The 22173-nt window shown below is 47.5% G+C and overlaps 10 protein-coding genes across 10 annotated transcripts; 5 read left to right on the top strand and 5 right to left on the bottom strand.

Moving 5' to 3' along the window:
- Positions 1–126: 126 nt before the first annotated feature.
- N7509_011259 (uncharacterized protein) lies at positions 127–918 on the top strand (the record flags this gene model as incomplete). The annotated part of the gene is made up of 1 exon (XM_056635896.1): positions 127–918. The coding sequence occupies one exon, from the start codon at positions 127–129 to the stop codon at positions 916–918; it is 792 nt and encodes a 263-aa protein (XP_056486516.1).
- A 714-nt stretch (positions 919–1632) lies between these two features.
- On the top strand, positions 1633–2334 carry N7509_011258 (uncharacterized protein; the record flags this gene model as incomplete). Its single annotated transcript, XM_056635895.1, has 2 exons — positions 1633–1735; positions 2051–2334. The coding sequence occupies 2 exons, from the start codon at positions 1633–1635 to the stop codon at positions 2332–2334; spliced, it is 387 nt and encodes a 128-aa protein (XP_056486515.1).
- A 926-nt stretch (positions 2335–3260) lies between these two features.
- N7509_011257 (flavin monoamine oxidase family protein) lies at positions 3261–4370 on the bottom strand (the record flags this gene model as incomplete). The annotated part of the gene is made up of 2 exons (XM_056635894.1): positions 3261–3804; positions 3886–4370. The coding sequence occupies 2 exons, from the start codon at positions 4368–4370 to the stop codon at positions 3261–3263; spliced, it is 1029 nt and encodes a 342-aa protein (XP_056486514.1).
- Positions 4371–5886: 1516 nt separating this feature from the next.
- N7509_011256 (uncharacterized protein) lies at positions 5887–6846 on the bottom strand (the record flags this gene model as incomplete). The annotated part of the gene is made up of 1 exon (XM_056635893.1): positions 5887–6846. One exon carries the CDS (start codon positions 6844–6846, stop codon positions 5887–5889), a length of 960 nt encoding a protein of 319 aa, XP_056486513.1.
- Positions 6847–9145: 2299 nt separating this feature from the next.
- Positions 9146–10717, bottom strand: N7509_011255 (uncharacterized protein; the record flags this gene model as incomplete). The annotated part of the gene is made up of 6 exons (XM_056635892.1): positions 9146–9526; positions 9582–9924; positions 9975–10010; positions 10070–10227; positions 10285–10520; positions 10591–10717. 6 exons carry the CDS (start codon positions 10715–10717, stop codon positions 9146–9148), a joined length of 1281 nt encoding a protein of 426 aa, XP_056486512.1.
- A 1421-nt stretch (positions 10718–12138) lies between these two features.
- Positions 12139–13878, top strand: N7509_011254 (uncharacterized protein; the record flags this gene model as incomplete). Its single annotated transcript, XM_056635891.1, has 7 exons — positions 12139–12342; positions 12395–12446; positions 12502–12530; positions 12581–12709; positions 12765–13181; positions 13242–13426; positions 13488–13878. The coding sequence occupies 7 exons, from the start codon at positions 12139–12141 to the stop codon at positions 13876–13878; spliced, it is 1407 nt and encodes a 468-aa protein (XP_056486511.1).
- Positions 13879–14274: 396 nt separating this feature from the next.
- On the bottom strand, positions 14275–15982 carry N7509_011253 (allantoate permease; the record flags this gene model as incomplete). Its single annotated transcript, XM_056635890.1, has 4 exons — positions 14275–15362; positions 15413–15636; positions 15708–15798; positions 15859–15982. 4 exons carry the CDS (start codon positions 15980–15982, stop codon positions 14275–14277), a joined length of 1527 nt encoding a protein of 508 aa, XP_056486510.1.
- Positions 15983–16745: 763 nt separating this feature from the next.
- On the top strand, positions 16746–18259 carry N7509_011252 (NAD(P)/FAD-dependent oxidoreductase; the record flags this gene model as incomplete). Its single annotated transcript, XM_056635889.1, has 3 exons — positions 16746–17037; positions 17098–18057; positions 18117–18259. Coding segments are annotated over 3 exons (1395 nt in total), but the record flags the coding sequence as incomplete, so codon positions are not given.
- A 622-nt stretch (positions 18260–18881) lies between these two features.
- Positions 18882–21039, top strand: N7509_011251 (general amino acid permease (agp2); the record flags this gene model as incomplete). The annotated part of the gene is made up of 7 exons (XM_056635888.1): positions 18882–18906; positions 18945–19088; positions 19169–19447; positions 19534–19639; positions 19702–19864; positions 19917–19999; positions 20064–21039. 7 exons carry the CDS (start codon positions 18882–18884, stop codon positions 21037–21039), a joined length of 1776 nt encoding a protein of 591 aa, XP_056486508.1.
- A 377-nt stretch (positions 21040–21416) lies between these two features.
- On the bottom strand, positions 21417–22169 carry N7509_011250 (carboxypeptidase yscS; the record flags this gene model as incomplete). The annotated part of the gene is made up of 1 exon (XM_056635887.1): positions 21417–22169. The coding sequence occupies one exon, from the start codon at positions 22167–22169 to the stop codon at positions 21417–21419; it is 753 nt and encodes a 250-aa protein (XP_056486507.1).
- Positions 22170–22173: the final 4 nt, after the last annotated feature.

Below are 22173 nucleotides of genomic sequence, written 5' to 3'. Positions count from 1 at the left end.
GAGCCAAGCTACCCCGCTGTGACTTGTGAAGACAACACAGCATCTGCCCCTCAAATATCATTCCTCACCCCCCTGGACCCGAGCAAGGAAATACATAGAATCATTTAAACAAAAACTACAATCAGAATGTCTACCCATGCCAACGACTACGTTTTCCTTCTTCTCCCGGGCTCCTTCGCAACCGCAGGGGCATATACCAAACTCGTCGAGGCACTCCGCGCCCAGGGTGAACATGTCGAAATTATAGACCTCTTATCCGTGAACGATGGTTCCCGCCAACCACCCGCAACAATGCAAGATGATGCAGCCCACATCCGACAAGCTATTCTCTCAATTCTAGACAATCCTACTACTCCAAAGAACGTCATTGTGGCACCACATTCTTATAGTGGCATCCCAACTACATGCGCACTGGAATCTTTGAACAAAGAGGCGCGAGCATCTGCAGGAAAAACCACATCCGTGACCGGCATAGTCTACCTCGCTTCCTTCGTTCTCTCAGAAGGCGAGTGTCTGCGCGGAATAATGGGCGAATTCGATGCCCTCCAGGAACCTTTGAAAACAGGTGTACCGGGTGGATATCTCCCTCCCTTTACGCCGGAACTCGCACAGCTTGTTTTCAATGATCTCAACACCGAAGGGGCACTCGAGTTCCTGCGCTTCATGTCGCTGCATGCGTCGGATAGCTACAATGGGGAGGTCTCTTATGTTGCGTGGAAGGATATTCCCAGTGTGACTGTCATTCCTAGTATTGATATCGTTGTGCCGACGCCAATGCAGGAGGCTATGTATGAACGTGCTGTGAAGGCCGGTGGGAAGATTGAGAGGGTTTTAATTGAGGGAGCTGGACATGGACTTCCTGTGAGTCGGTTGGATGCTGTTATTGAGGAGATGGTTAAATTGGCGCGGCGAGAATAGGTTTGGTTCAATTTCAGCAGAATATCACTGGTTATGAAGTGTAGCCTACTGGATAGAATGGCGAGCTGCTCACTGAGATCCGTCGAACCACTGCAAGACTTGCTCTCTTGGCGAATTCTCAGTACTATCTCGTTCACCAGCGAGTACAAATGCGTAGATATCAAACCGTGACTCTTAATGTGGTCGCTCCTTCCAAGTTCAGACCTCCTTCTGAGCGAGTGCTCCTGCTGATCTGGGAGTGCTTTTGTTGATCTGGCGCACTTGCCGTATAGAAGTAAATCCCTTAAAAAGTAGTCCCCCGCCCGATTTCATCGAATAATTTCATCCATACTATCCGATCACTTACTGGTTTATCCTCCAGAGCGAATAATGCTGACACGATAAGGGAGTTAATGGGGCAGCCTTTATGCGATACTTGGACACTTCGCGTTCAGGCTAACCAGCACTATGCAAATGAGCCACTTATTCCAATCCTAGAGATTGCGCCAGTCGCTCTTTGTCCCTTTATTTGGATTCTGAATATGGCAATTCGAGCCGACCAGCTTTCCCCATATGTCTCTGGACGAGATGCTAGACCAGATGCTACATGACCCAAAGCAACAGCTCCCTTGCCCGGCCCTGAAACATTACAGGATCCACTCAAGCGACCTGCAGACAGGTATATCTAGGTAGGAGCGCGACAGACGTCAGAATTTGCGCCTCCATCACCACACGATGGAAGTGGAAGCAGGATCCCTTACTGGCGGAGCGGTCGTAACCACCTGGGCATCCATGGATCAGCGACTGCGCAAAAGTTATTCGGGGGCTGATAAGCGGAGTATAATGCAACTCTCTCTCTCTCTCTCTCTCTCTTGCTCTCTTCGAGTTTGATGGAGAAAAACTTGAACTTGAAAGTCATGATTGATGCTGGATCCGCATCATGATACCCTTGCGAATTCCAGACGCGATAGAGCACTGGATAGAATTCAAATTCCTTACATTTTCCCGTTTTCCAAGGTTGTAAGGTTACTTATTACAGTCCATACTCAGGCTGGAATCAGTGAAAGGTTGAGAAGTGAAATATATATTGATATCAATAGAAGGACTTGAATACTTTTTTGAGAAACCCCCCCTTTTCACTTTGCTCCATCAGTAGGGGCCATTGTCAACTTTTTGAACTTTCTCTTCTTCATTGACACCGACACCAAGACTAACACCGACATCAACACCACCACCAGCGCCCGCACCGACGCCCGCACCGATACCCGCATCGACAACACCACCACGACCACCGCGAGCACCACGGCCACCACGGCCACCACGGCCACCACGGCCACCACGACAACCGCGACCACCGCGACCAGCACGGCCAACACGGCCACCACGAGAAGCTACTTTCAAAAGGTTAGAATACAAGAGCAATGGAATTTGGACTGAATTTGACAAACCCGGCCGCTGGGAACCGACGTTCCTGAGCACGGCACGCATAAAATTTGCGTAACACTCCGCGGGATCATGGTCAACCTTCCAACAGGCGAGACACTAGAATGGACACAATGAGACATGGCGCTGGAGCTGAGGCGAAGGAAAACATACCCGCTGGGGAGGGTCAGGAGGGGGGAGAGGGAGGGGGGCGGGGGAGTAGACATGGTCTTGACTCAAAAGGACGTTTGAAGTCGATGGCTTGAAGGTGAAACAGTGATGTGAACCCGAGCGAGAAGAAAGAATTTTGGTGGCGAGGAGAGACAGAAAAAGAGAAAAGGTTATGGGAGAGGGGAGGCCTTTTAAAAGGAATTGGAAAGTGCAGTGGCTCACTGGCAATTGGCGACAGTGAGGTGTTGTAGGCTGATTCTAGATGGTTTCAATCCCATTTGCACCACCATGGGAAGCTCTAAAAATACGAGGAAAGTTGGAAACAAGAGGTTCAATCTTGATGTAACAGAATATCCGAAAACTAGTAATACTGAGATATGTTATGCTAGGAATTGAAGACGGTGTTCTTCATTCTTTTTCCTTTTCTCTTCTCACTTCACTCGAGGCAAATGGCAATCGAGCACGTGCTGGCCAATTGGCCCGATTTGGCGACAGCGAGGTGCGGCAGCCTTACCCTTACCATACGTACTTACGGTACCTGAGTACCCAGAGTACTACTTGGCAGTGACAAGGTCTGGAAATACGAGGAATGCTGGAAACAATACCTCAATCCTTAGTAATTCGACAGAATATCCAAAAATTAAAAATGCCAAGATGAAGTATATCCGACGTCGAGACAATCATGGTGGAGTTGATCGACAGAAGTGGGGTCTATGTTCTTAATGACATAATTTCTAAATTTCCAAATTTACTGCTCACACTAACACCAGCTAAAGCTTTGGTCGCAATATTCCAGTCTCCGATTGCAAAAGCGCCACGACATTTTGGGCCGCTTGTTGACCCTGCTCGATTGCTCCATCAACAAATCCTCTCCATCCATCTGCCCAGTCGGCGCTTGCAAAAAGGACTCTCCCATCGGGCTTTTGCAGTTCCTGAAGAAAGGCCGATGCACATCCCGGCCCCCAGCAGGCCCAGCCACCCTTAGAGTAAGGATCATTGACCCAGTCATGGGTGGCGTAGGCTTCGATTTGAGCGCCTGGGTGGATATCCGCCCGGAAGCGATCTATAATATACTTTGAGTTTTTCGGATCTTTCAACCCCATATTATATCCAAATCCAATGCACCAAGTCCCCGATGCATTCAAGCCGTGAGTGCCGTTGTGATCAGAGAAGGCAAATACATAAGCCGAATCCCGAGAGTCAGCAGTCGCGAACCAGCCTGGCTCAGTATCCCTGAGCTTGAAGTGTACTTTTGTCCCCTTGTTGATATGTCCCTTGGCAATTGCAGACTGTCGGATAGAAGACAGTGAATTTCTAAATGTCACATCGGTCAAGCAATTTCTTTTCTGGATTAGCCGCTCGATTCAATCGCCTTTCTGAAGATAGTGGACTTACAAGGGAACAGTCGAAACGACATATTTTGCTTTGATAGAACGGCCCAAGTTCGTGATAACCTCGACCACTGAGCTGTTTTGTCTCACCTCCTTCACAGTAGTCTCCAAGACCATGTCCCCTTTATATTCGCCCAAAATTGCACGCGCAAAAGAGGTCATACCCCCATTGCCAATTTTGTAAAGACCAGCTAGCTCGAATACACCGGCCATGCTGTGTCCGCTTAAAGCATACCATCTGAGCGCTTCTGTGAACGCGATTTCTTGTCCAGGGGCACTACCGAAAGTACTAATGGTCGATTCGAACAGCCCCTTCTCCCAGTCTGAAAACCCAGACAAACTAACCAGCCTATCTTTCACAGATAGATGATCATGTTTTGTCCATGGTGCTCCACCCTTAAAGGGATCATGGGGATACGGCATTAGCTGACGACTGGTCATTAGTTCGATGGTGAAAAATGCTTCCGCAAGCTGCTCCAAAGCATTCATTGAAACCTCAATGGGTATCTCCTGGGTGGAGCCGACCCATATTTGAAAGCTTGCTTCGCGGGCGCGGCGGTTCCTGCAGAGGTCTTGAGATTGGTGTGGAGTCCGTACCGGCGAAGCTCGCTATACAGATGAGGCTGCGCCCAGTGAACCCAAGTCCCACCCATCTCGATTTCTTCCCCAAGACCTTAGCCGTCCATGTGCGTCCGCCAATCCGATCTCTTGCTTCCAAGATGAGCACTTTTAGGTGGTGTCTTTGACTCAATTCTCGTGCTGCGATTAGACCCGTGAAGCCCGCTCCTATCACTATAACATCATAGCTTTCATGAATTCTTGCGGAGCTGCTTTGTACTGCATTCGTCTCTAAGCCATCTTGGCTTCCCTCTGGTGTCCATAAAAATCCTTCCTTTGAAAATGATGCCATTTTGAGGTCAAATGAAGGAAGAGTGGGATATGAATGAAACCTGGAATTTTAAATTGAGAGAGCGGGACATGACGTCGTATTTATTTACAGATTTCGAAGGGGCTCGCATTTGCGAACTTCATTCAGATACTAGTAGTCTCTGCAAGATCTATCATCGCTATCGTTTTCCATAATGGATACTTGTATTTTACTCGACAGCGATCAAAACGGGAATTTAGTGCGTTGGAGCAGGGCTAGTTACGGTATCAACCAATCGCATGTATTCTTCGCACTAATTCAGCATGCTGGGATGTGCACCTAGCGGGTCTGCTTGATTGCCTTCAGAGCGACAGGGCTTTGTCAATTTTTTTTTCTATTACTCGTTTCCCTAGAGAACATAACTGGATATGTCAAAGTTTGCTCATTGCCCTTCCCCCACACTTCCAAGCCACTCCGAAACGATCAGACGAGAACGTTATGGTACTTCCACGGGGGAAAAAGAAAACATCGCCACCACGGACTGTTGTTGTCTGGCCAGTGGTGTCTTTCAAATTTATTTCTCCTGGATACAGTTAACCTTCCGTGAATGCTTCGTGAGGGATTAACACACCCTCTATGACAACTCCAATTTCATCGTACTCGTACTTCGGAGCGGTTGCCTCAGGTCCCTTTTCAATTCGAAACCAGGCCCCGGCAATCGGACTTGGAGCTTTCTCACTTTGCGTCCCAAGACAGTCGGCTTCAAGAATTTGTCAGTAAGATCGGGCATTTTTATCATCGGCCACTGGCAAGGCTACCAAAGAAAACATTCGGTATTCCCCAAAATTGGGGATCTTGAAGCTATCTGTTTTGCTTCTAACTTCAAATGCCATCGTGTATAGGACTCGGAGGAATTTTTCGCTGGTCAAAATTATGGTCAAAATCCGTCGAAGTCGTGAGCCTCTGTTTCCCCTCTGCTTTCTCGTTTTATCTCTTCCTTCTTATACTACTACCCTAAAAATCTGAAGCCAATCGCTAGTAACTTTAAAAAAAAATTCGTCTCCACTCTTCGCACTCGACGACTTTCAAATTAGACATTTTGTGCGAACATTAATACCGTTAAATTTGAGCGCCAATTTATCCGAATATAGTTTCCAGTCGTTCATCAACCATAACATTTGTCCAGTGAACAAATGACCCACTCATGCCCTGCTGACCGGCTATTCTTTGCACATCGGCCCGGAACCAGGTTCTCTCCACGACCTCCAACGCCCGTAAAACCGAAGCTAAGCCAACCAATCTGTGGATATTTTTCAGTCGTTCTCTCACAAACGATCGCCAATGCTCGTGTATACCTTGTTCATTGTGGATATTGGCAAGCTCGTCAAAGAGTCCGACCTTTTGAGATGCGGAAGCAGGAGAAGAAGATTGTAAAGCACTACCGGCCACGATAAGTGGAAGGCAGAGTATTACATTTGCGCCTGAGTCCAGCGGCAAAGTTGATATAATTGTTAGTATTCCCGTCGCTAGAGAGAGCATTTTCAAAGGCCGTGAAATTTCAAGGCGATAGGAACTATCGCATTCAGAGCGACTGGACTCTCTTGCACATGGCGTGAATAGTTCAGGAAATGAAAGATAGAGCTCTAAAAGAGCCGTGAGTCGGAATATTTGCGCAGTCTTTTGAAGGTGAATCACGGGTGTTTGTATATCATGGGTCTGCTCGATCTTTTCCAACGGCGGAATACGGTATCCCAGCAGCACTGTCTCAATTTCACGGGCTTTCTTGATCAAATTCGCTTGAATTTGTTCCTCGGCATCCAATGCTAGACTTGATAGGTTCAATTTTTGGATCGTCTCTCGCTGTCTTCCTAGAGCCCCCACGCGAGCCAGGTATATGAATAGAGGTGTAGATACCCCGGTCCAGGGATTGGACTGAATAATGTCATAACTTTCGTCCACAAATGAGGACAGATATGACGTGGCATCGAGCGGTTGATCCTTCAGAAAAGAGACCAGGGCTTCCCAATAGGCCATAATACCGGCAATGAAGCGAATCGAGTTTCTTTCTTTTGTCGATTGAACGGATTCTATGGCCATGGGGCTTAATCTTTTAAATAATAAGCGGGCACTGTGTAGATGTTTTAGACCAAGCATAGTCGGATTATGCCAGCTCTTTATTTTGTAGTATTAAGTTAGCCAAACTTCTGCTCTTGTCTCATAAAGTTGGTAAAACGTACATCTGTCATCCCAAGCAGTATACAAATAAACAAGACTACCGAATTGAAGTCACTAGAGACGGTATCGATCGTCTGGTCTGTCCCAAGTACTTGGTGTTCGAGCATGGAGACTGCCTCATTCCTGTGAGTCAATGCCACGCATTTGAGGCTATTATCTTTTTCCGCAAGATGTGCGGCCGACATGGATAGTATACAGTGGTATACCAAAGGTGAATGCGATATACTGTTGGTAATCCAGGCGCGAAACGGATTGCTTGATGAGTCGACGGCGCAATTGATGCGACAGATGGTAGAGAAGTAGTAGCTTGATAAACAAGTACCCTGACTATTCAGAGATTTTGGTGTTAAAATTTCGCTGTGGAGTTCTGGAAGTTCGTGGTCATCATGCTGAGCATCGGCCGTAATAAACTGGTCCCAAATAGTATGATTGAGAAATAAGGATGGTTCCGTGAAGTCATCTTGGTTATTGACGGGTATTAATTCATTATGTGAAGATCCAAAGGCATGAGATACCTGTTCTAGTTCGACTTGCCCTGTCGTATCGATCGATGCATGATCTCCGCTCAGCGCCCCACAAAATTGAGGGTGGGTTCCTTGGTCTATGCTCAGTGGGACGGCTGAACTCGGGTTCTCGTGATTTCTTGTTGAAATTGGCCGTTTAATAGTCTCATATTTAGCCGACCACTTCAGAGGACGAGTGAATCCGGGGCAGTCGTAGCCTCTTCTCGTGCATTGATTACAGGCAGGGTTGGTCTCGTCACATTTAATTCTCTGCCAAGGTGTTAACAAAGTGAAATTAGCGTCCAATAAATTTGCCGGAACAAGCTAACTCTTTGCTTGCAACGAAGACATCCAGCTGCCCACGATCAATTATTAGTTAATGCACAGTCAATTTGCCAGTTTAGCAGCCAAGTTGAAATCAACATACTCCTGGTTTTCCGCCTGTTGCGAGGGACTTGTCGGCGTTCGTTAATAGCAGTTTGAGCCTCCATAATCAGTAGCTGGATAGCTGGTAAGTAATCAAGATTACCAGAACAATGAGAGGTCTCAGTGAGAATGTGAGTCGCGATGGGGCGAGAACGGGGTTGAACACTCGGATGACCCACATTCCCTAGGTAGCCAATCGCATTGCTGCGTACTTCTTGTCCAAGTGTAGTTTAGCGCAATGACCCAACTGGAGAAGATAAACAGATCCCTGGGGGACTTGGTTTCAACAATGCTTGTATAGCTAGAAGAACCCCAATATCAATCAAACTTGAATAGTACTTAGGATAACGATAGATATTGCAACATGTATTTTCCAAGGTTTGCAAGCAGGTTTAGTACGAAAATATTCTTAACTCCGACCGTAACTACAAGTTCGAACATTCAAGTTTTCAGTTGCTAGCTTCCTACTAGTAGTAGGTAATTTAAATCGTGAAAAATATATATCCAGGAATTCCACCGGCGGGCAGTAGTAACTTGAACCTTGATCAGGTCCACTGGCATCATTCCAAAGTTCTAAGTTCCAACTTGAAGTTCAACCTGTCATTAGTAGCACGGGTGGTTGCGTCCATGGATACGACTCCTGGTAGAAATATATACACAAGTTTCAAGTTGTATGAATATTTTAGATCTAAGCCAGGAGTCCTCCAGGCTAATATAGGCCTCGCGTGAACATCTCATTGTTTAAAATATATTCTAATTCTGTTTTTCGGCACTACAATACCTAGGTAGGTATAGATTAGAACATTACTAGTAGTAATTCGTCGAGGGAGAAGTATCGTAGCCTAGAAAACACCGTGACCTGGGCAGTCTTAGGAATTGAAAGCTCTGATCTCCTGAAAGTCATTAACTCAGTGGATACTTATGCTCATTGATATCCATGAATGTCCATTGCTTAGTACCGAGTCCCCTGCCTAGTAGCGAGAAGATTTTATTCACTTTGACGTGTCGCGGGTTCCAATGCGATCGCGGTTATGGAGAATACGCAATGTTGGTCAGAGGTCAATTTTCAATTTTTTTGGGGTTATTATTTCAAAAGTAAAAAGTGGGTTGATTAAGTAGGGAATTAGAAGAGAATGTACAACAAAATTTCCACAGGGAAATAGTTTGCTTAAATGTCAGAAACCATTGTGGTCATCATGACCCACTCCAAGTGTGGTTCAGGCGGCCTCGGTCTATTTGTTACCCGGAATAAGGAGTTGCTTCTCCTTCTTGATCTTCTCCACGACTTCGATGTCCACCTTCAGAACATTAGCGACAGTATCGGATGGTGTCAGCGCAAGCCACTGGGCCAACGAAATATCAGCAACCCGATCGCTCTTGTAGAGCTCGATCCAGATAAGCTTCTCGGTTTCAGATGTGTTTTCAATATAGTGACCTGTGCGAGGGTAGGAGGTTAGGGCATGGCTTCTAAACGTCTCGGAAATATACTGACCAGAGTTGTCCGGGAAGACTGCGGTGTCACCAGCAGTGAAGTCGAAGGTACGGGCATTAGAGCCACCAATGAAGATAGTGGCGCGGGCCTGTCCCTGGTGGAAGTACAGCCACTCCTCAGCCTAGAAAGGGATATCAGTATTGCGAGAATCATGTCTTTATGGATAGGGGACTTACGTTAGGGTGCCAGTGAAGCTCACGAAGACCCTTGGGCTCAAGCTCGATGACAGCAGCAGCGATGGTCTTCGAGATAGGGAAGTTTCTCGAGTCAATCTTGCGCAATGTTCCGCCGTGTCCAGGGACAGGCTCAGATGGGTGGTCATAGGTGTGGAAGACATATGAGCTGTTACCCTTGAGAGTTCCCTCGGGCGCCTTCTTTAGGTCCTCACTGACGGTGCCGTTCAGGATGTAAGGGAACTTGGTTGGGACCTTGTCAAAGACATCAGGGCTAACACCGAAGTTCTTCGCAAGCACTCCCCGGGGAGTATGGGTAATCCAGTCATCAACCATGAAAGTGGTTCTATTCCATTAGCGAAAGGATTCCAAGTGGAAGAAAATATGAGTACTTACCCGGCTTTCTCGAAGTCGCCGTCGTCAAAGGCCAGCCTATACGAGACAACTATTAGCGATGAGGTAGAGAGTGCCCATGGAACCCTCGAACTTACAGATACTCATTTTCCTCGTCCAAGCCTTGCACGTTATGGGCAACACCCTTAGGGAAATACCAAATATCACCAGTCTTAAGGACTTCAGTTGTAAAGCCGCCGTTCTCATCGACTCCGGTCAGGAGTAGGGAGCCATTGTAAACAAAACCCCACTCAGCCTATACGAGGACAAACATTAGCGATGAGGTAGATAGTGGCCATGAAGATGTACTCACCACTCTGTGCCAGTGAAGCTCACGAATGGCACCCTTCTTGAGATGCTGCTGAGCACCAGCAATATCATGACTCTGGGGCAGATCTTGAATCACTTGCTCTCTGGACCAACCACCCGGGAAAAGCTTCGTCTGAGACTGAGAGAAACTCCACTTGACATTAGGAACAAAGCCATTGTCAGTGCTCGGGGTCCTGAGCTGATCCGGGTTCTGGAGGTCATTGGCCTTGTTGGTTCCGCCTTAAAAAGTGATCGAATCAGCAAAAGACCATTTTCTAAAACTTTTATTAAATATTCTTATAATACTAACCTAAGATAGGGGCACCCTTTCCACTGTCGTTGATGGGCTGAGAAGGGTCAAGAGCGCGCTTGGCCTTGGGAACGGCCAACGCAGAGGATGCAAACAGCCCAACCAGGGCGAGACTTTCGAAACGCATTGTGAAGTCGCGTTAAAAGAACGTGGAAACTTGAAATAAAAGTCTTGGCTTGACATTCTTCATTGCAAGGATAAAAGCACAATATATACCCCGTTACAAGCCGGAGACTTTCAAAACCTAACATTCATGCACGGAAATTCTTGGATCACAACATGTCCAATAATTATCGCGATCGCGCTGATCGTGATGGAAAGCAGTCGGATAATTTCGTGGCGTTCGAACAATCCCGCGCCTCAGAAGAGGGGAAATGGTGCAATAGAGCGATCAAAAGCAAATATACAATCCCATGATAGACTTTGGGGGAAAGCTGGGCCCTGCATGGCCGTATGGGCATCAAGCAAAAGCGTGGCAGGTGCAAAGCAATTTTGGCTTTATGTATAACAACATCCTTGGCATGTTGGCGAAATCAATGAGGCCTCGCCCTTAGTCCCCATGGGGAAATGTCAGTGCCGATCCAGGGACCAAGCAGGGTCTCAAGAACCTTGGAACCCTAAGTTATTATTACCGAGATTTAGGAAAATGTGTGAATTGGGATTGGGATTCTCAGCCGGCATGCAATCACCTCATCTGCCCCCCGACTGAGTGGTTCCTTGATATCTTGGCAGTTCTTGGCGGGTATGGATTGACATCACGGTCCACGCGATGGTTCACGAGGAGCACAAGTAAGCTTCGCTTTGACCCCTCCTCAAAACACCAGAAACTGGAAAGGCTGAAAAGCCGAAGATCATCTGTCAACCTTGGAAGTATTCAGAATTCACTACTAACCATCATCCAGCACCTCTTTGCCGTGCATGTACCCCGTATACTAGTATGTGATTAAATACAAAAACATATGCAATCAATCTTGGAATTTCCTCTTATTTTCCGACCTGCACCAGAAGTGAGCGTTGTAGAAAATCAAAGCATTAACAATTATTTGGAGACCAGAAGAAACATCTTCTCATAACCGAAAAGCCCTACTCGGCGCAAAATCAAGACCCATCTCCCACCAGTCCCCCCTCCATCAAAAGTGTTCTCATATCCTTAGCGTTGGAACTATTAGTTCTCAGGCTCCCTGGTCCCTGCAGGAGTTCGCGATCGTACACCCAGGCACCGGGGTTTGGCCTCGATCACGACATCGTGTAGATTTTAGTGTGGCTTGGCCCTGCATGGACGGAGACTGTATAGGAAATAACCCATCAGATCATCTCTCTGAAGAGATTAGAGAGTCATACAGTATCCTGTCTTGGATCAAAAGACGCCATTTGATAGATCATAATCGTCGTGAATAATTTGAAAGAAAGTTTTCAGCCACGGAATGGCTTCATTGCGTGCGATATGCTCATGATGATTCAGGGCGAAGGGCTCCTGAAAACAGCAGAGATTCTGGGAGAGATGTAGCGAGCAGGACCTGTATATAAGCTGTACCAATTCCCTCAAATATGCTCACCAGACAACGCAAGGGTATTTCCTTTTCTTCTGATTTGTTCATTCATTCGAGAGCTTCCAAGATGAAGTACTCTGTTGCATCCATTGCGTACCTGATCTCCATTGCGGAGTGCCTTTCGTTACCCCCCTTGATACCTTCCATCCCAGGAGTAACGGAGCCTCTGACTACCAATGCTCCCCCTCTGCCCATTCTGCAGGTCCCTACCCCGCCTCTGGAGAGCCCCCCCCTTCACTCCCAGCGACATCAAGCCCAAGAAGATTGGTTACTTCTGGACTGGAGCTGGTGACAAGTTCCACAAGGGTAAGTTAGCATTATATCATTAGCTCACTGGCTTTTAATAACACTATATTCTTAGATTTCCTGGCTACTTACAGTCTTGACGATGTACGATGAATCTATTTTGCTTTTGAATTGCCATTTCTGATCAAATTTAGGACACCTTCGGTACGCTTCTCTGGGTGACCGATGTCCCATCCAGTGGTAACGATCCCCACCATTTGGGACCTTCGCTTGATGGCAAGACTCTGTTTGGTGGTGGTCTTCTTTCGCTCCTGAAGACTCAGGTCAGTTATCCCATTGGCCGCGGATGGTGGATTCAGCTCACCATATATGACATAGGACACTGGTTTCTACTTCGACACCTCCAACCCCTACCGCCCCAAGTTCTTAAAGAGCAACCGAGCTGTTCTGGGTTCCATTGCCGATGAAGTCCGTGCCAAGCCCGACGGCGGATTCTTCATCACCTACATGGGGTCCGCAGTTGGAACCAGCCCCGGTCGTCTCATTGAGACTGATGCCGAATTCAATATTATTCACGAATATCCTGAAGACGTTGAAGGCACTTTGAACATCTTAGGCGAGCAGTTCTCGCCCCATGGTCTCAGCATCGACTGGGAGAAGAAGCTTATCCTTACTTCTGACTTCGTGGAGCCAATCACTATTCTGAAGCCTTCCCTTGGCGTTCGCCACGCCAACACTCTCCGTCTTTGGGATCTGGATACCAAGAAGATTCTCAGCACCCTTACTATCCCCAATGTGAGTTCTCAATCGATCCGAAATGAGAATGATAGACCATCCTGCTGATACATTGAATAGGGAGGTGGTATTCAGGATGTCAAGTTCATCCCCGGCAACAAGGAGTCAGCCGCTCTCGCTACTGCTGTGCATCTGGGACAGGTCTGGATTATCTACCCTCTCCGCAAGGATGAGAACGGTAACCAGGGCGTCATTGAGCTGCTGTATGACCTTGGTCCCAAGGCCCGTGACACCATCGCTATCTAGTAAGTACCCGGAAGACGCCCCGCACCTATCAGGGCCATGACTAACCTCACCCTCCTACAGCACCGATATCACCCAGGATGGCAAATACATCTACCTCACCCTAACAACCGCCAACCATATAGCTGCTTTAGATATCAGTGATCTGGATAACGTACGCCGTCTCGATGACCCTGATGAAGACCAACCCACCGTCGGCCCCCACTATATCAAGGTTACTCCTGACCAGAAGCACTTGGTTGTCACCGACTACTTCGTTCAGACTGGAGAAATTGGTATCATCAACACCCCGGCTGACTTCAAGGCTCTATATATCGACCTCAATGAGGACGGTAGCCTTAACTTCAACCGTTCCATCGACTTCCCCAAGGAGTTCGCCAGCCGTGGTGGCGCCAAGCCCCACTCCAGTGTTGTCTTTGACCTCACTGACCCCGAGGACCCCAAATACTATTAGATGTGACTATATAGGAGCATATGGGGCGGATTGACTGAAGGAGTTGTACTGTGAGGGCAGTTTGCATTCTCCGATCTGGGCAAAAGCGCTTTGCGCTCTTGTAACTTTTATCTTCTAATTCTACTACACTCATTAATATTAGTATTTACTTTTGAATAATTGGCAATTATCGATTGCAATTGTGCGCAGGAAGTAGCATTAGGAAATGAAGATGCATATAAGTGCGTGGATTATATGTCGTGTAGTCTATCATGGTGGAGAGACCCATGGACTTTTGTTATACGGGAGGGCTCGGAGATATCAGGTGACCAAGTTAGACTCAACACGGTACGAACAGCAACTTGAATGAAATAGTAATTGACTTCGATGAGATTGAGCTTGATTTACAATGTACAATTAAACTTCATCTACCCTTGCTTTGTTTCCAGATTTGCGATCCACACCCGATGCCTCCCCTCTAGTATGCGGTTGATCGGATACACTGTCCTTGCCACCCACCACCTCGGCTTCTAGCGTAGCATGGAATGCGACACGTTTTGGTAGCAGATATCTGACATCAATAAATCGAAGTGTAGCAGTCATAATAATGACAAGGACTAGAAGGGCTAGCGCTGACTGCCAGCCATACCTATAGTATGGTGCCTGTGATGCTGGCCAAACTAAAACTTGGGACCAAGCAGAGATCGCATAATAACCAGCGACCGAGACCCCGACCACGAGTGTGCGTGCCTCAGGGTCCTGCGGAATGAGATCGGACAGCCAAGCGAAGATGAGAGGCGCAGTTCCAAGACAAATGTACGATATAAAATATGAGGCATATGCACCCGACAGAGGAACTGCGCTGGGATGGGAGGTCCAAATGCTCATTATGATGCACGGAATGATGCCAATGATTCCTTGCACTACGATAAGAGTCCATCGTGTGCGGAGGAAATCGGATAGAAGAGCCCAAATCCAGACAAAGACGACGTTGATGGCTGAGCCTCCGATTGGAATCGCGTTGACTTGTGTAACAGACCACCTCGCACTCCCGTCCGGATTCTTGAGCGACTTCAAGAATAGTGAGAAGTACACATAGCCATAGGTACCAAGCACACTCGCAATGTATAGAATGCCAATGAAGTAGACAACCCAGCCAGAGAATGTTCGCCGAACACCGGCCCAGGACATCTTCTCCGGCTCGGCACGACCATTGCGAGCAAGCCGTTCCAACGAGAGCTCAGCGTGGGCTTTCTTGAACCAGAATGCGCGCGGATTAGGGTTGCTCGGGGTATCTGGAATCATAAAGAAGCCCGCAAAGCCCCAAACGACTGTTATGATAGCGTTGATGACAAACAGCCACCGCCACCCAGCGAGGCCTCCATGTCCATTCAAAGTATCGGAGATCGCGGCTTGCAATGCCCCCGACATCATTTGTCCGACAGCCTGGCAAGAGTGATAGAAGCCCATTCGTTTGGCAAGTTCGGTTGGGGTATACCAATACACTGAGATAGATTAGCGCTGAGTGACGATTTGAAGGGTGGAGGTTTCTTACTGAACAGGGTCATCATTCCGGGCCAGGCACTGCTCTCGCAAAGTCCTAGAAAGACACGAAGAGCATAAACTTGCTTGGCGTTGGTGCTCATGGCAATCAGGCCAGTAAGCACCCCCCAGATGATCTCCAAGCCAGGCAACCAGAAGCTTGGCCGAATGTATGTCAGAATGACCTGGGAGGGAATGACCATGATGCAGTAGGCGGCGTTGAAATATGTCGTGAAACTATGCAAGTCAGATCTCCCCTCGAATCCCCGTGGCTCCCCGTGAGTAGCCATTTTACAAGGATAGCTTACAGGTTCAATTCGTTGCCATAGAGGTTAAGGTCCTCTTGCATGCCGGAGACATAAGCATTGTTAATATTCTGCTGGTCGAGGTATTTGATGACTGGACTGGGTTAGCCATGAGGTCCCTCGAAAAGCTTCAGTTTGGGGAAGTCAGCTTTACCCTGAGAGATACAACCAAAGGTCAAAAGAAAAGTGTCGAGACGTCGCACAAGGGCCTTCTCCTCCGAAGATCGCACATAGCTGGGCTCTGTCTCATCGCGACGAAGAAACGAGAGAAGCCCCATGGCAGGCTAGATGGTGTGTAGAGCTCACAACAGAGTGAAAGGGAAAAGTAGCCTTCTACCCCTCGCTTCTAAATAGGATTGGAGATTCTGCCACCTTTCTGCGTGACCTGTGTGATAAGCACCTTAATCAGGAGCCAGTCTTGTCTGGGGAGAGGGAGGGTCAATGCAGATCCGAAGAGGGGAAGGGGGAAACTGGCGGCTGAGACCGCGTGATAAGCAGCATCCAATGGTTGCAGTCCATTTCGAGGTGGGCGCGCGATGCCGGAGTCATTCCGGTGGACAAGGGGAGATTTTGTCAGATATCTCCAACTTTGACCCCACCAACAAATGTTGCATCGGAGCCTCAACCGACATTTGGTGCAGGTCGAGGCGAAGTTTTAGCGGGCGCCACCTTGGAAAGGGCCGAGATAGGAGACCAAGGAGACCATGCGGGTACGCTAGACCCCGCGGACCCATAAATTGGATCAAACCTTGACTGTTTTGAGGCTAGTGGCCGGGGAGAAGAGAGGAACGTGAATGGGGGGTGCTGGGAGATTGTAAAAGTTGAAGGTGAAGGCGAAGGCGAAGGCGTGACTTTGTGACTTCCCAAGGTGATTTCCCCGCAACTTTGGAGTTTACCTCAACTTCAACCTTTTCCAACCACAAACCTGTCGCTGACTCGCTGTATATATTAAAGCCAGGGGAACGCCTGGGTAAATACCCATCCTTATCGTTGGTACTATCGCACTATCGCTGACCGGGGCCATCCCATCCCATTCCAGTCATGTCCCAGCCTCGCACCAGCCCGGATGGGTCCAGCAGGAGTCTTCCCCGCGAAGGTCCTGGCCTCAGTTACTGGCAGCGCACTACACGCGCATTCCCTCATCTCTTCGCCAATCGAGAAACTCCACTCCCACCAACCAGCAAATATGTGGTCATTGGCTCTGGTATCTCTGGTGGCCTGACCGCGTTCGAGTTGATAGAGACTGGCGCAAAGGCCGAGGATATCATCATTCTCGAAGCGCGAGAAGCCACCAGCGGAGCCAGCTCCCGAAATGCTGGCCACGTAAGGCCAGGTAAATTTCCAGTCACACCAGAGATAAACGAAAATGCTAGATCGATCTAACACTTTACAGATGCATTCCGGGGTTTCGCTGCCTATTCCAAGGTCCATGGTGCTGAACAAGCGCTGAAAATCATCCAGAATGAGCGGCTCGTACTCGAGAAGGTCGCTCAATTCGTGAAAAGACACAACGTCCAATGCGATTTCGATTTGACAACCACTTTCGACGTTTGTATGACTCCGGAGTTTGCGAAATATGAAGCCGAAAGTCTCGAGGCGTACAAGGAGGCGGGTGGGGATTCTTCTCACATCAAATATTATGAAGGGAAAGAGGCGCAAGAAAAGACGAAAATCCCTGGTGCTATCGCGGCGTACGAATGGCCTGGTGGCTCAAGTCATCCCGCGAAGCTCGCACAGTTCCTTCTAAGATCCGTGATTGACCAAGGGGCTCAGCTTTTCACATTCTGCCCTGCGATCAAGGTCGAGAAATCTTCCTCGTCGTCTGAGTTGTGGGATGTCCACACCACCCGCGGAGTCGTGAAAGCCGAAAAAGTCATACATTGTACAAATGCGCATGCCGCGCTTCTTCTCCCACAATTAGAGTCTTACATTCGACCAAATCGAGCCCAGGCCCACACTTTGATCCCTCCTCCAGCCCTCGCCGCCACGGAATCTCTCCAGAGTACATTTTCTCTCCGCTATAGTCTTCATCATTTCTACTCGCTTATTCAACGCAAGGATGATGGCACACTTGTTCTTGGTGTTTCCAGAACAAATCCTACACTGAGCGAAAAGACTGTGGCATCCCGCTTCAGCACCGACGACAGTCGATTCAACGAGGAAATTGCCGAAGATGCGTTGCAGAGTTTCGGAGACATCTTCCCACAATATGCCTCCAAGTCTTTCGTGCATGGCGAAGGCCTTGATCATTCTTGGACGGGAATCATTGCAATGACAACTGACTCGGTGCCCTTTGTTGGCGCTATCGAGTCACTCCCAGGGCAATACATTTGTGCTGGGTTTAATGGACATGGTAGGTGGAAAGACGGTATCTCATATTGAAATTCCTTTTACTGACTGGTTTACCCTTAGGAATGGCTCGTATATTCACATGTGCCCCTGGCGTTGCGAGGCTGGTTTTCCAGGGAGACTGGAAGGATACTGGGTTGCCGGAATGCTTCCAATTTACCCCCGAAAGGCTTTCAAGGCTGTCTGCAGGGACATGCCGTCGATTTGGTAAATATTGAAGACTTGGGTAATTGAATATAGGTCAAATTCTGTTTATTTGCTACTAGAAATTTAGAGATAGATTTTGGTTTAGTTTAATGTTCTCATCAAAACCATTCGATTTGGATATAATGTCCGTTTCCACAGTCGCCCTTTATGTTACTATTCTGATATATTACCACAGCTCTTTTGGTCTACCTTTTGAAGGTCACAGATCCTGGGCAATGGCATGATACCAATTTATTGATTCTACCACGGACCTCGGTGTAATAAAACAAGGTTCTGTCAGCGTCAGCCTGGAGTAGGTGCAATACGATTTCCATTGCGAATCAATGCCACTTTCAGTCGTTCTAGATAGAATACGAGATTTCCAGGTGGTTCCTGCCTTTTTCAATATTTCTTCACGGGAGAATGGGAGTGATCAGACAATTGCTGCTGCGGGGATTCCAGATACCACAGCAATACGAGGCGGCACATACCCCCTCTTTTCTTACCATCCCAGCTAGTACCAGTGCGCTTGTTATCTCCGAAATTTGGTTCTCTTCATGGAGCCTCTGTTCCCTCAAAAGTCGAGTATATTCTTCTTGTGCTTGTAATCGACCCCATTTAATTTCACTTCTGTTTCTGAAAATGGAATCTGCTGGGGCCCCAGAGCGTCTGACCATGCCCACCCACCTAATTATTCGGCCAAAGATGGAGGCTCAGGCATTGACACAAAAAACGATGATGAGACCGCATTGCCCGGTGAACTTATCTCGGCAGGATCCCAACATCTCCATCGCAGCTTAGACGGTAAATCCATACAGCTACTTGCGCTCGGCGGTGCTATTGGAACATGTATGTGTTCCTTTGATATGTTTCAATTCTTCATCTTTGAAAAGTTTTATCACTCTAACACCTCTATCCCTAATACTCAGCCCTTTTTGTCCAAATGGGCGCCTCTCTTGCGAAAGGCGGACCTGCCGGACTATTCCTAGGTTTCGTGGCCTATGGCACCATTGTTCTATCCGTAAACCAGTGCTTTGGTAGGCACCAGATTAATCCAGTCATCACTGACTATTTGCTATATACTGATTCAGACTCAGCTGAAATGGTGACATATCTTCCAATCGCATCGCCGTTCGTTCGGCTTTCTGGATTTTGGGTCGATGATGCGCTAAGCTTCGCTATGGGGTGGAACTATTTCTTCCTGATGGGTAATAGCCCCTCGAGAAAGCTCGCAACATCGGTGCTTTGCATAGGGGAGATACCTTGAGCTAATCAGTGTTATATTGGTTTACAGCATTCGCAATTCCTTATGAAATCACGGCGATTGATGTACTCCTTGGCTATTGGACTGACAAGATACCCATCGGGGCCGTCGTAGCAGTTTGCTTGGTGATTTATGCGTGCGAATTTCACTCCACTTGAAGCTTATTGGAAGCACATCATCCAGCTGACTCTCACTTAGTGTCCTGAACGGGCTTGCCGTGCACTATTTTGGTATTACTGAATTCTATCTTTCCATATTCAAAGTCTTCCTGATGCTTGGCTTGATGATGTATACATTCATCACTATGGTCGGTGGAAACCCGGACCATGACGCTTATGGCTTCCGGTATTGGAACAATCCAGTACGTACCCCTGCTGTTTCGATAGCGAGTTCATATTGACTATTCATCCAAGGGATCATTCGTCGAGCATCTGGCACCAGGAAACACCGGTCGCTTTCTTGGAGTGCTGTCTTGCATGATTCAAGGATCCTTCACGTAAATACTTCTCAGTCGAGTACTGGTATATCATTTCCAACAAAGTCTAACCCCATTTTCATAGCATGGTTGGGCCAGAATTTATTTCCATGGCAGCCGCCGAAGCAGAGAATCCCCGAAAACTTATGAAAAGAGCCTACGACTCATTTGTATGGCGTCTCATGTTTTTCTTTCTCGGGGGTGCTCTTTGCGTTGGTATCGTTATTCCATATGACGATGAGCTTTTGAGCCAGTATATTTCTGGTAGCAAATCTGGAAGCGGAACCGGAGCTGCGTTCGTTTATTTTCCCACTATTCGAAGGCCACGGTATTGTACTAATCACGATTTTAGTTCACCTTATGTTATCTCGATGGTAGAATTTGGCATTAAGGGTGTTCCCGATCTAGTCAACGCTTTGATCATGACATCAGTTCTGTCAGCCGGCAACAATGTTGTTTTCTCTGCTGCGAGAACTCTTCACGGCATGGCAGTAGACGGTAAAGCTCCATCTATATTTGCCAAATGCAACAAGTTCGGCATCCCATATTACGCAGTAATTGCAGCCCTTTCGTTCTGCTTATTGTCCCTCTTGCAACTAAGCAAGTCATCATCGACGGTGCTTGACTGGCTAGTAGGAATTTGCACAGCCTCGTACCTCCTGAACTACTTTGGAACAGTACTCACCTATTTGCATTTCCATGAAGCCTTGAAGAAACAAGGTGTTGATAGAAATACTCTCCCTTATAGAGGTCGTTTTCAGCCATATGCCGCTTGGTACGCCCTTTTCGGAACTTTTATTATGACGCTGATTCTTGGATATAATGTTTTCATACACGGTCAGTGGGATATTACGACATTCTTCACGAACTATACCATGGTTGGGTTCTTCCCCGTTGCATACGTGTTTTGGAAGGTTGTTAAGCGTACCAAGTACGTCAAGCCTGGAACGGCCGACCTCAATCTTGGAACTGTGAAGGAAGAAATCGATCTATATGAGGCGCTCTACGAGCCACCAAGACGAGGAAAGATCGGCACTTATTTTAACAAGTTTTTTGAATAGGCCTGCATTAAGTTTTGGAAAGTTTTGATTTTTCAAATGTACATGGCTTCGAAGTTTTTATGTTGTGCTGCTTGTCGATATTCTTACCATAGTGATAATCGGTCTCTGCTAGCTTTACGTTCAAGTTGGCCTACTAGTATGCTGATTGAGTTACTTTTACCACATGCATTGTGTTCGAGTCAGGAGTCCCTAGGTATACTGTTGGGCTCCTATACCTAGGTAGCTTTGTCTTCTGCGTAGATAACGTCACTAGATAGATTCATCCGATCATCCATATATTGCACCATCTGGTTCGTCCCATGCCATGGTAGCATCCATATCTTTGAGCGATTGAATAGTTATTGCATTTCTTTCACCTCTGAGCCATCACTAGCTATCTATATCGGGATTGCGTCGTCGGCATTAAGAATCAGTGTTGCAAAGAAGAGTGGCTCTCTCACGAATTCCTCTGCCTCGATAAATTCGTCGGTTGTGTGCGCTCGGTTTAGATTGTGCTCCAGGTTCACAGGCGTGAACCGGTAGATGTTGGACGTCAGTTTCCAAAAGAACTTGGTATCAGTATTCGCAGGCATCAGATACGGAGTGACGATAAGACTCTGATCTTTGATGAGAGGCTTCAAAGTGTTTCGTATTGTTCCAGCCAGCACCTGGAAAGCCTCCGCTTCGACTGGTGAAACCGGGGCGGGTTCCAAGGCGTCGAAGGCAGACAAGCTGATTTTCCGTCGGTCTTCGGGAGTTTTTGTGTAAAACCCTTGGAAGGACATGCCATGTTTCCGAGCAATCGGTCTAATGAGGCTCTCATAGTGGTTCTGAACCTCTGCAACCGAGCTGTCCACAGCCAGGCGCAAATTGACCATAGTTGAAGCTAACTCTGGAATAGCGTTGATTTTTACGCCACCATTGATTTTCCCAACAGATTGACTTGTTCTGAAAAAATATCGCATTTCATCCAATGCCTTGGCCAGCTGGAGTTGTGCGGTTGATTCGCCATTCTCAACCCTTTCGAGCTTATTCCGAATCTTCATTGGAAAGCTGCGCTCCGGAGCATGCACGGCGGCACATTCCAAAAAATCGAAAATCGGGTTCTTTGTTGTGACCTTTCCGGGGAACGGATGGTTTTCAATGCTCATAATA

This window comes from Penicillium cosmopolitanum (assembly GCF_028827165.1).
Source record: "Penicillium cosmopolitanum strain IBT 29677 chromosome Unknown utg000009l:1.0-9042332.0:1.0-9050551.0, whole genome shotgun sequence".
In the NCBI taxonomy this organism is placed as follows: domain Eukaryota; kingdom Fungi; phylum Ascomycota; class Eurotiomycetes; order Eurotiales; family Aspergillaceae; genus Penicillium; species Penicillium cosmopolitanum.
The sequence above is the reverse complement of the archived record's forward strand: the minus strand, read 5'-3'. Positions and strand labels throughout refer to the sequence as shown.